Source organism: Podarcis bocagei, assembly GCF_964188305.1.
Source record: "Podarcis bocagei genome assembly, chromosome: 4".
Lineage (NCBI taxonomy): Eukaryota > Metazoa > Chordata > Lepidosauria > Squamata > Lacertidae > Podarcis > Podarcis bocagei.
In genome coordinates, this window is record NC_138128.1 from 1,994,649 (window position 1) to 2,007,280 (window position 12,632).

General features: G+C 47.3%; 1 protein-coding gene across 1 annotated transcript; it reads right to left on the minus strand.

The window, feature by feature from the left end:
* Positions 1 to 224: 224 nt before the first annotated feature.
* Positions 225 to 12,197, minus strand: CLDN16 (claudin 16). Its single transcript, XM_081190678.1, has 5 exons — positions 12,001 to 12,197; positions 7,796 to 7,898; positions 7,099 to 7,263; positions 3,072 to 3,263; positions 225 to 1,496 (listed from the first exon to the last, which is right to left on the minus strand). The coding sequence occupies exons 1-5, from the start codon at positions 12,112 to 12,114 to the stop codon at positions 1,378 to 1,380; spliced, it is 693 nt and encodes a 230-aa protein (XP_081046804.1). The 5' UTR covers positions 12,115 to 12,197; the 3' UTR covers positions 225 to 1,377.
* Positions 12,198 to 12,632: the final 435 nt, after the last annotated feature.

Here is a 12,632-nt window from a genome sequence, read left to right on the forward strand (position 1 = left end):
TGAACTCTCCTGCATGGCTCGGCAGAGATTGGGTGTGTGTGCAACTTTTGTAACATTATCTTCCTTAGTGGGTCATGCAGACTGCTGTTCTGAATAATGCTTTTTAGAGGGCATATGGGTGTGTTTATGGAACCAAGTGGTGGGTGGGGGTCCCCAAAAGATAGGGGGATCTGTTTCAAAGAATTAGGAGAAGGAGGGGGACAAAGCATGCTGGAGACTTGTAGTGGTTTGTTATATCTGTTTATTTACACATATACAGGCAGGGGAAATAGCAGGCAAGTAGGGACTCAGGCAATCCCAAAAGCAGCATCGATTCCTAAGAATTGCTCCCAAAACGTCCCTCATTTCATGCCACCAGTTCTGAGTGTTGGGCTGCTGTTGCCCTGTTTTCCAGAAGAGAAAACTTCCCTGCACCTGTGGGATGGCCAGTGCCCAATTTATGTATAGGCTAATTGGCTGAAGAACTTTTGCACTTTGCAACCTGTACGTGAGACAAAGCCATAGGCTTACAGCAGAGCACTCTCTGTCTCGTACAGAACTTGATCAAATTATATACAAGGAAAAAATCCAGATGGCCTTTCCTAACGTGGAAGCAACCTTGTGGCTATTTCTTAGCCTTATGGTCACTAACTGCTCAGGAGACAGGAGTTTTCCAAGACTCAAAAGAATTAAAAACGAATTAAGGGCCACGATGTCTCAAGAGAGGTTGTCCACACTGAGCTTTCTGTACATTGAAAGCGACAAACTTAAACAAATTTTGATGATGTTTTCTGATGTCCTTTAGAGGAAAAATTGTGAACTGCAGAATTTTAAATATTCATCACTATCCTTGGCTTCACTCAGTTTTGTTCATGAGACTCTTCCATTTTCTTCTAGTCGTGAGGGTGGGGGATTGGGAGGCGCCTCACAAGTGGAGTAGCCAAGGGCCGCTCTTTATCTAAATCTGGCCCTGGGGATGGCATCTGGTCCATGAGTGTCATGCACATTCAGACCCCAACAAGCCGGAGAGGGTGTGCTGGGGAAGGGGAGCCCTGAAGTCAGCTGATGAGGTGCACCGCCAAGGCTGCATCAAACAGCCACATTTCTTGGGCTATGGAATCATTGGAAGAGGGGCAGCGGGTCATCTAGTCCAACCCCCTGCCATTTGACCACTCGGGTGGGTGTTTCCCAGGACCCGCTGCATTCACCATGGGCACGATTCTCAAAACAAACTAACAGACATTTGTTAGGGATGGGAGATTGTCCTGAACATGGTTGGTGGAAACAGCCAAAGTCCTTGGGGCTGAGTCACAGCCTCTGGAGACCCTTTCTGGCATCTGGGGCAGCCCCATAAGTCACAAAAGAGGTGAGCCAAGTCCTCTCAGGATCTCCTCTTCCTCACACTCTGGTGTCCATGGCGTACATTTTGGCAGTAGTTGTCTGGGAGGCTGGGCGGCACAGGCTGCTCATCCCAGGAGGGGAATAAGTCTTCCGCAACGAACTGCTTGCACCAACATCTGTAGCCCAGAGCCCCGGAAAGGGAGAGAAACACGCAAAAAACACTGCTGGTTAGAAGGGGTGGGTGGGAATTGCCGTAGAATTGCACAGATGGAAGGGAACCTCAAAGGCCATCCAATCCAGCCCCCTGCTATACAGGAATCACAGCTGAAGGATCCCCAACAGTGTATCTGGATTTCAGGAAGGTTTTTGACAACGTGTCCCATGACATTCTTGCAGAGAAGCTGGTAAAATGTAGATGGGCAAAGTTACTGATAGCTGGTTGACTGACCAAACCCAAAGACGAAACAAAACAACAACAACAACAACAACAACAACAACAACAACAACAACAACAACAACAACAAAAATTCTTCCAGTAGCACCTTAGGCTACTGGAAGGATTTTTTAAATTATTTTGTTTTGTTTTGTTTTGTTTTGTTTCAACTACGGCAGACCAACACAGCTATCTACCTGTAACCCAAACCCAAAGAGAGCTCACAATTTTTTAAGAAGATTGGCAAACATTTCTTGACTACATGGGAAATAATTGTGTGCAGCTGAAAACGCTGACAGCATTAAGATAAATTCAACAGGGTAAATTAGTTCTGATGGATGCAATAATGGAATACTGATTTTTGTAAAACATGCAAGGATTTAAGGTATGTAAAATGAACCATGGAAAGAGAAGAAGGGAAGAACCTTGATATCTTAAGGATGTAGAATGAGTATTTGAAATTGTAAAACAGAAAATTTAATAAAAACTATATATAAAACAAAAACAAAGAGTGGTCACTAATGGTTCCTCATCACCCTGGAAAAAAGTGACAAGTGGGCAGGACTCGAACCAATGGATTCAAGTTACAAGAAAGGAGAGCCCAACTAAACATCAAGAATAATTTTCTGATGCCAAGAGCCGTTTGACAGTGGAACGGGCTCCATCAGAAAGTGGTAGACTCTCCTTCCTTGGAGGTTTTTAAGCAGAGGTTGAATGGCCACCTGTCAGGGATGCTTTAGCTGAGATTCCTGCATTTTGAGGGTTAGAACAAAAGATCCTTGGGGTCTCTTCCAGCTCTGCAATTTGATGGTTCTACTGCTGGATGGTTATCCAACCTCTGCTTAAAAACCTCCAGTGAAGGAGAAGCTACCATCTTCCGAGGTCATAGAATTGTAGGGTTGGACAGGACCCCCAAAGGCCATCTGGACAACTCCCAGCAATGCATCGCTGCATCAGTCTTCATCCTTTTGATTCTAGCTGCTTGCTGGAATTCAGAATATCCAGGCCTCTTAGGGGGGAACTGGAAGCTGGGCCAGGTGGTGGGGAGAGATAGAGTAGATGATCTATTCACTAAACTCAGGAACAGGAGAAGCAGCCTTATTCTGAGCCAGAACATCTAGCTCAGTCTTGTCCACAATGACTTGGACACAATGACAACAATGACTTGGTCCACAATGACAACAGCTCTCCAGGATTTCAGACAAGGCGAGCATTTTATGGGCACATTTTAGGGAACAGTGACTTGAAGGCACAGAGGTGTGATTTGGGATGGCCTAGAACATTTTGCATGGCACACTCCTCCACCCCCAGCTCTTACCTCTGAAGAGATACATGCAGCAGGTTAGCAAGGAGCCAGACAAGAAGCAGCCCAGAGACCCGCTCAGCCCCAGCCAACAGGACCACCCAAATTTGTACTGGATGCCCACAAAGACGTTATGCAAAACCAGAGTCGAGCGCTCCACGTAGACGCCGATGGCGTACCAGACGGATCCAATGAGCCCAGGGACGCCTGCAAGAAACAGAGCAAGCACCAGATGTTACCTGCCTGGTTTGGGATATTATCCTCCGCTGATCCACAGGTGACCCTCCTCTGGGGTCTTTGACACTGAAAATGAGAGGTGCCTGCCTGCAGATTTGTGAAAAAGGAAGCAGGAAGAAGAACAAGAAGGAGGAGGAGGAGGAGAGTGAAGAGCTTCTGTTGTGCTTGTTTATTATTATTAACTTCAGAAATGCCTTGTCTACAGGTCAAATAGACACCCCTCCCCGCGTTTTGAGCAAAAGGAAATTGTGTCTTTGACAGGAATGTGTTTATACCATTAGCAACAACCAGCCCCACAAAATTCTCCAATCTCTGCCTCTCCGTGTGAGAAAGAAATTATTTATCCCAATGATGATGCTACAATAAACTTGCACTTCCCTTACTATGTGGTTCCCTAGATCGGATGTGTGGGAGATGGCCTGCTCTTGATGGGGTTACGTTTCCTCTGAAGGAACAGGTTCTTAGCTGGGGGGTCCTCCTGGATCCTTTGCTGTCGCTCAAGGCTCAGGTGGCCTCAGTGGCCCAGAGTGACTTCCACCAGTTTTGGCTGTTGGCCCATCTACATCCCTATCTGGAGAGCCTAACTACTGTTCTCTACACTCTGGTAACCTGAAGGTTAGATTACTGCAATGCGTTATACGTGGGGCTGCCTCTGAAGACAGATCAGAAACTTCAGCTGGTACAGAATTCGCAGGGCCAATGTAACCTTTAATTTCTCAACCACAATACCCAGCCACCCTGCAGTGTGGATATCTGCAAAGCAAGGTTTTACCGTATTTGCATGGGCAGGACATCCCCCCCTGTAATCATAGTAATAATTTAATATATATTTTTGTACCGCACCCATCTGACTGGGTTGCCCCAGCCACTCTGGTTACACGGTATCTTAAAATGCATTAAACTAAATGACAGGAGCAACAGGACCCCAGAATACATGGCAGTGAGTGCAGAAGTCATCCAGCACAGAGAGAGAGAGAGGGGGGGGGGAGGGAGGGAGGGGGAGAGAGAGAGGGAGAGGGAGAGAGGGAGGAGAAAAGGACAAGTTTCTAGATTATGTGGCTTTGAAGAGATTAGGAAAAGCATCTAGGAAATGCCAGATGAAATTCTATAGAACAGTATGATGGGCAGGATGCTGATCACTCCCCCCCCCCCCAAAAAAAAAGACAGGAAAGTTTCTGCAAAGGTGGTTCGTTTGCATAATTTATCTGGGTCACAGATTCCAGCTTTGCCTCGTGTGGAATTTGAATTCTTTGGCACGGCTGCACCCGCAACCTCCGACCCACGAGGGCTTCCGTTTAATCCCTGCAGCTCTGTGAAAGGTAAAATCCTCTGCTTAATTCGTACCCCTGGGGGGTTTCATTCACCACCACATGCTCTGAATTTGGAAAGGCAGCAGAACCGCAGCCTTCAAACAGCCCACACTCCAGAATGGGGAGGCGCAATGTGCGGTGTGGGTGCTGCGGTTTTCTTGGGGGAGGTTTTCATCACTCTGACCATTGCCCCACATTATGCCAGACCTGGAGGATGTTTGGCCTGCTCCCGGAAAAATGGAGGTGGGACACAATTGTTCAAGTTGCACTCTGCACATGGTTATGGGTCAGTGCGTCACTTTTCAAGGTCTGATCCACAGTGCTGAAATGAGGTCCCATTGCTGACTCCTGTGGGCTGGCTCAAAGAAAAATCCTTCTCTCTGTCCATGTGACTAAAGAACTCATGTGTGTTTGCAGGGGTCAGTCTGGATCAGGGCCAGATTTAGGTCTGATGAGGCCCTGAGCTACTGAAGGTAATGGGGCCCTTAATATGTCCAGCTGTCCTTTGTCAACAACAAACTGTCGCTGCTTTTTGTGTTGAATATGCTATATGGTAATTGATGGACTTAATAGGTACCTAAAGCCATTTGCACATGTTGCCGTGCAACCAGTCCATGCAGAATATAGGCACCCTATATATAAAGGTAAAGGGACCCTTGACCACTAGGTCCAGTCATGGCAGACTCTGGGGTTGCGGCGCTCATCTCGCTTTATTGGCCGAGGGAGCCGGCGTACAGCTTCTGGGTCATGTGGCCAGCAGGACTAAGCCGCTTCTGGTGAACCAGAGCAGCGCACAGAAATGCCGTTTACCTTCCCGCCGAAGCTGTACCTATTTATCTACTTGCACTGGTGTGCTTTCGAACTGATAGGTGGGCAGGAACAGGGACTAAACAACAGGAGCTCACCCCGTCGCGGGGATTTGAACCGCCGACCTTCTGATCGACAAGTCCTAGGCTCTGTGGTTTAACCCACAGCGCCACCTGCGTCATATATATATATATATATATATAGAGAGAGAGAGAGAGAGAGAGAGAGAGAGAGAGAGAGAGAGCGCAAACGGGGCCCATGACTTACATCATAGGAGCCTACACAACACAAAACACTGTTGCTGGATATAGGTTTTATTTTATTAGTTTTTTATCTTATATTTTGGAAATGTACATCCCAGTTTTTTCCTTTAAACTTTTTGGGGCCCCTAAGAAAGTGGAGTCCTAAGCTAGAGCTTGTTTAGCTTATATGTAAATCAGACACTGGTCTGGATGATGTGCTTGGTTCCTCTACCCCGGGCAGAGGCAAACTTGACCCTCCAGATGTTTTGGGACTACAACTTCCATGATCCCTAGCTAACAGAACCAGTGGTCAGAGATGATGGGAATTGTAGTCCCAAAACATCTGGAGGGCCGAGTTTGCCTATGCCTGCTCTACCCAGTGAGGCTTAAAATTTAATGGAGGATTCTGTTGCTGAACTGGTCAGACAAGTTTCTTTTCAGCTGGCCATTTAAGTGTCCTCACCAGCACGCCAAAAGACGGAGCCAGGTTGCAAGAGCTGCAACTAAGTCGGGGGGGGGGGGTTTCCAAACTAAGGGGTATCGGCTTTCCCCCACCCTCTTCTCTTAGCTTAGTACGTTTCCAAGCACAATTCAAAGTGTTGGTGCTGACCTTGAAAGCCCTAAATGGCCTCGGTCCAGTATACCTGAAGGAGCGTCTCCACCCCCATTGTTGGTCCTGCTCCAAGGGCCTTCTGGCGGTTCATTCCCTGGAGGGCAGGCTTTGTGGGGGACAGAACCTCAGTTAATTGAGCATTTTAAAAGCTTTTCACTAATTTTTGTAGATCTGCCCCCCGTTGGCTATGGCCAATTTTGCAAGTGTCACATAATCCCCATTCCAAACTTGTGGAAGCTCAGTTGTTTAGTGTGGCAACACCTACACTTTGGAACTCCCTGCTTAGAAAGTTTAGGTCAACTTTAACCTATTTCTTCTTCTTTTTCTTTCCCATACTTTATCCCTTTTTTATTTTTTTATTTTGACAAAGTAATAATCATGAATAAATAAGAATAAAAACGTGCACCCCACCCTGAGACCATTCCATAGTACCTATCCAACCTCTCCAAATTTCAACACCTCTTGCGATGGTATTTAACCTTTCCCCCTTTAACAGCACAAATTCTACAAACACCCTCCGTAACTCCTCAAAATCATTTCTCCTGCATATTCCCCGTCTTACCTTAATGGCACATGTTAATTTATCGCTAATAGCTATATTCCACACCTCTTTATAAAATTCTTCCATTTGTATATTCTGCTTGCCTCTTCCACTTCCTGGCTATAATAATTTGTGCAGCTGTCAATAAAGTTGCGAGCAAGTCCTTCATAGCCTGTGGACCTTCCGCCCCATCGTAAATTGAGCATTATTATCACTTTAACATTTTAGCTTTAAACTCCTTCTATCTCCCAGCCCCACCCGACCCAGGTCCCAGCTTTCTGTGGCCAACTACCTCCCGTTAGCAGAGCCAGTCCAGCTATGAAGCAGATTTGGGTTTTGATTCCAGGTTCGTCCGTGAGGAATTTCACACAGTCCAGGCCCAGGAGGAGGAAGGTGAACCCGAAGCCAGCCAGGATGTCAGCCGTGATGAGCATCGCTCGGGTCAGGACCAGTTTCACTGCAAAACAAGAAAGAGCCTGGAGGCAGAAGGGAGGGGACTCTGGTGTGGTGCAGTGGTTAGCGTGTCAGAGTAGGACCTGGGAGACCAGGGTTCGAATCCCTCCCTGGCCATACAGCTCATTGGGTGACCTCCAGACTGACCTTCCTCACAGGGTTGTTGTAGGGACTAAAGGAGGAGGGTGGGAGAGGGAGCTCCTTAGAGAGGGAGAATGTGATATTTAAATGCAATAAATAAAGTTTCAGATCATTATGACATCAGCATAACGATTCCAGAGAAGTGAACAGCATGTAACTCAACTAAATGTGTTTTGTGTTCATACAGCTGTTTATATGCTGAATTATACGTGATTTTGATATTATTAAAGTGAAAACCAAATAAAACAAACAATAAAAGAAAATAAACAATAAAACAAACAAAAACCAAGTTTTTCAGCTTATGTTGACCTGTCCCAGTAAATGCTTTCTCTAAGACCTGTTTCCTTCAGAATTGATCCAGTAATAATAATAATAAAAACTCGCAGCAGACGTACCTGGGTGCTCAGCCAAGATGGAGTCATATTCATCGCAGGTTGTTATCCCGTCAAAGGCATTGGTGACGCATTCCCACCAAAGGCCGCGGCAGGTAGCGCTCAACTATGTGGGAGAAAGTGACCATCATCCTTATTATTACAAGGACCTGCCCCAAGGAGCCTACAGTTTCAGTTAGAGTGGCCTTGCAACCGGGTTGGGCTACATGACCTTTGGGGAACCCTTCCAGCTCTTGACCATTCTGTTATTCTGTGTGCCCCAGTCAACAGAGGATGGTTCCTTCTGTGAATGAGTCCTCTATGTGAAGGGCTGTGTTATCCCAGAGCTATAGTTTGGGATAATATCCTGCCATTCCCCCACAGTGGGACTCAAGGCAGTTGACACAAATTAAAAACCACACAAGGGAAAATGCAGAAGGCTGAAAGCCTGTGAAAAATAATAAGTTGTAAAGCAATTAAACTCCAACAGAATTAAAGCAATACAAAACCCCAGATATATTAAAATGCGGAGATTAAAAACAGAACAGCACACTTTAAATGGGGTGAGCAGAAGGTCACAGGTACATCTTCAGGTAGGGCTGGAGGAAGCTCCATGCCTCACATCCAGGAGAGCCTCTGCCAGCCTGGGTACACACTACAGGGCTGGGAGCACCAATGGCCTGACTCAGTAGGCAGCAGCTGCCTATCTTCCAGTCTGGTCCAAAGAGGAAGAAGCAGCAGCAGAAGTGACAGCCTTGAAGCTGCCAGAGATAGATTACGTTTCTTTTTAAATCCGAGTATGGAAGTAAGAGCTGGACCATAAAGAAGGCTGATTGCCAAATAATTGATGCTTTTGAATTATGGTGCTGGAGGAGACTCTTGAGAGTCCCATGGACTGCAAGGAGATCAAACCTCTCCATTCTGAAGGAAATCAGCCCTGAGTGCTCACTGGAAGGACAGATCCCGAAGCTGAGGCTCCAAGACTTTGGCCACCTCATGAGAAGAGAAGACTCCCTGGAAAAGACCCTGATGTTGGGAAAGATGGAGGGCACAAGGAGAAGGGGACGACAGAGGACGAGATGGTTGGACAGTGCTCTCGAAGCTACCAGCATGAGTTTGACCAAACTGCGGGAGGTAGTGGAAGACAGGAGTGCCTGGTGTGCTCTGGTCCAGGGGGTCACGAAGAGGCGGACACGACTAACCGACTAAACAACAAACTCTCTTTCCCCCTTTGCCTTGCATAATTTTATACACCTCTGTCATACCCTCCCCCTCGCTCACATTTTATTTCTAAAACTCCCAAAACATTGTTACCTTTCCCCTCTAAAGGCCCCCAACCCTAGGATGGAGGCTGCACGCATTTCAGCTAGGAAAACAATCTCAGGGCTACTGAGGGTTAATGGAAAAGAGTCACCTAAAACCAGTTTGGTTTTGCAACCTAAAGCCAGGCGCTGAAATTCACCCCAAGCGCTGAAACTGGGGGGATTTCCCAAAATCTTGGAAACATGCAAATTTGGGGGTGGGAAGAAAGAAAAGTGATCTGGGCGGATAGCCTTGTCTGGAGCCCCTCTTTCTTTCTTTCTTTCTTTCCTCCCTCCCTCCCTCCCTCTCTTTTTCCTTTCCTTCTTTCTTTCATTCCTTCCTCTCTCTCTCTCCTTTTCTCTTCCCTGCTTTCTTCTCTCTCTCTCTCTCTCTCTCTCTCTCTCTCTCTCTCTCTCTCTCTCTCTTTTCTCTCCTTCCTTCTTTCTTTCCTTCCTTCCTTTCTCTCTCTCCTTTTCTCTTCCCTGCTTTCCTCTCTCTCTCTCTCTCTCTCTCTCTCTCTCTCTCTCTCTTTCTCTTTCTCTCCTTCCTTCCTTACTTCCTTCCTTCCTCTCTCCTTTTCTCTTCACTGCTTTCCTTTCTCTCTCCCCCCCCTTTCTTCTTCTCTTCCTCCCTCTTTGTATCTCCTTCCTTCCTTCCTTCGCGCAAAGCCCTTCCTCTGCACTGCTTGCTGAGCAAGCGTCTGGCCGCCCTGATCCGACGCCGGCTCCTTCCCAGGGAATACGGCTCATTACACCCCCCCTCCCCATATTTAGGGATGCAATGACCCGCTTAGGTGGCGAGATCAACTCATTCTGTCAGGTATTAATGCTGCAGGCCCTTCGCCGAGCGCGTTGGTATTCAGACGCAGCGCCGGGACCTGCAAAGCCCGAATGCGCTTAACCCCGAGGGCGCATTAATGAAACACCGAGGAGGAGAGGAGGGGACGTGGTCCAACTGGAGGTGCCTTTGAACCGCGGAGGCAAGGTTAAAGAAACAAAAAAAAAAACCTTTGCTGTTCACTGTGTTGGATTTCCCAGTTTCCCCTAAGTCTAGAGAGAAGCAGCTTGCGAAACTTGCCATTTCTGGGTTCCCTTTGCAGCCACGGGTGACATTGCCCAGAGGGCACCCACTAAGCGACCCAGCAGTCTTTCAGTAGCCGGTTGGCAGAACAGCTGCCTTGCATGCAGAAGGCCCCGGGTTCAATGACGTGGGACCTTCCTGACACCCTGGACAGCTGCTGCCAGCCAGCGTAGGATAAGCTGGAATCAGAGAACTGTAGACTTGGAAGGGACCCCCAAAGGTCATCTGGCCCAACCCTCCAGTGCAGGAATTGGTTGCTGTTGTTAAATTCGTATGACCTCAGGGCGGTTCACAAGATAAAATCTAAGCTAAAAACACGAAATATTTCTATTATTATTTGTTTGTTTGTTTATTAAATTTGTATACCGCCCTATAAACATTCAGGTCCCAGGGCAGTTCACAGGATAAAATTACAATATAAAAATACAAAATACATAAAATGAAAACAACCCAATAACCTCCCCAGCACATTTTAAAAGGGCATTGCATAACAATCATAATACGTAATAAAATAAGGCAGCTTCCTATGTGAATTTCCCACTGCGCCTGCATTTCCTTGCCTTTTCCCATCTGCTCAAACTTATTTTGTTGTTGTTGGGTTTTTTTGCTAATGTTTATTAGGAAGTTGTAGATGTTGATGGTGTTGATTATTACGTTTATGAGGGAGTTTATTAGGGACTGGCCTTAGAATCATGGAATCATAGAGTTGGAAGAGACCACAAGGGCCATCGAGTCCAACCCCCTGCCAAGCAGGAAACACCATCAGAGCACTCCTGACATATGGTTGTCAAGCCTCTGCTTAAAGACCTCCAAAGTAGGAGACTCCACCACACTCCTTGGCAGCAAATTCCACTGTCAAACAGCTCTTACTGTCAGGAAGTTCTTCCTAATGTTTAGGTGGAATCTTCTTTCTTGTAGTCTGGATCCATTGCTCCGTGTCCGCTTCTCTGGAGCAGCAGAAAACAACCTTTCTCCCTCCTCTATGTGACATCCTTTTATATATTTGAACATGGCTATCATATCACCCCTTAACCTCCTCTTCTCCAGGCCTTATCCCAAATCACAGCACTGGTCTGTTTTTCTCAGCCCTGCCTGGAATAGTTTGCTGGGGATTGAAAATGGGATCTTCTGCATGTGAATCAGGCTCCCTGCCCACTGGGCTATAGCCCCGTCCCTTCTGACAAATCACACTGATGAATTAGGGGTGCTGTTTTAATAGATTAAAAGTGGGAGTGGTTAGCATGTCAAGACTCGGACCTGGGAGACCAGGGTTCAAATCTGTGCTCGGTTGCTAAACTCACAGGGTGACCTTGAAGACTCCCGCCAGCAAGATTCTCTTCTGAGCTTATCGATGGCGTGTTCTACTTATATACAGAGCTTAACAACTTTTAAAGGGATGGCAAAGTTCTCACAACCTGGTTAAGAAACTACCTTAGCAGGAAGATCACAGGAAAACAGCATTGCTGGTCAAAAACCTAAAGCATTCCATACCGACCTCTCACGTTTTCTGGGGATAGCTCAGTCGGCAGAGCACAAGACTCTTGTTCTCCAGAGTCTTGGCTTCGAGTCCTACATTGGGTAAAAGATTCCAGCACCGCAGGGAGTTGAACTAGATGATCCTCACGGCCACTTCCAACTCTACAATGCTATGATTCTTCCACCTTCCTGCCAACTCTCTCTTTGTCATTCTAAGGAAGACGCAGCCCAAAGTCCTTGCAGAAACCAGACCCATACATTCAGCTCCCACCCTCACTGCCGCTCCTCCTCACTCTGGAAAGCTGCACCTGATGGATCTGAGCCAGCCTTGTGGCCGCTGGAGTCTCCTTCTCCCTCTCTCTTTGCCTTACCTCCAAGGAGTCATCCGTGTTCACCATCCAACAGTCTGTCCAAGTCGCAGCAATCAGGAAGCCGGCCGAGAAGAAGGCCAAGAAGCAGCCCGTGTATTGGAGAAGGTGCTTCATTTCCTCCAAAATCTACACCCGGTCTTGCTGTGGGTCTGTGCTGATCTCCAGCAAAGTCTCAGCTTTCTTTTGCAAATGATCAGCAGGTGATCAACTGGTCCCATAGCTTGAGCAGGCTGGAGCAGAGGGAGGCGGGCCTTATGCCTGGTGCTAAGCAACCAAGAAGCAGCAACCAATCGCCTGGGTTCAATTAGAGTCCTGCACTGCACAGACCAACACCAGTGCAGGGTCCACAAACCCGTGTGGAAGATTTTGACAGTTTGAGAAAGAATTATAGAATTGCAAAGTTGGAAGGGACCCGAAGGATCATCTAGACCAGAGAAAGGCAGAGCGGAAGGTGGTCCTAGCCTAGTCCAAGGGCAGACCGAAAGAGGAGCTTGCTGGATCAGGCCACTGGCATCCTGTTCTTACGATGGCCCGCCAGATGCCCCAGTGGGAAACCCACAAGCAGGATTTGGGCACAAGAGCAATACTCTCACAGCAACTGGTATTCAGAAGCATCCCGACCGCGTGGCCAG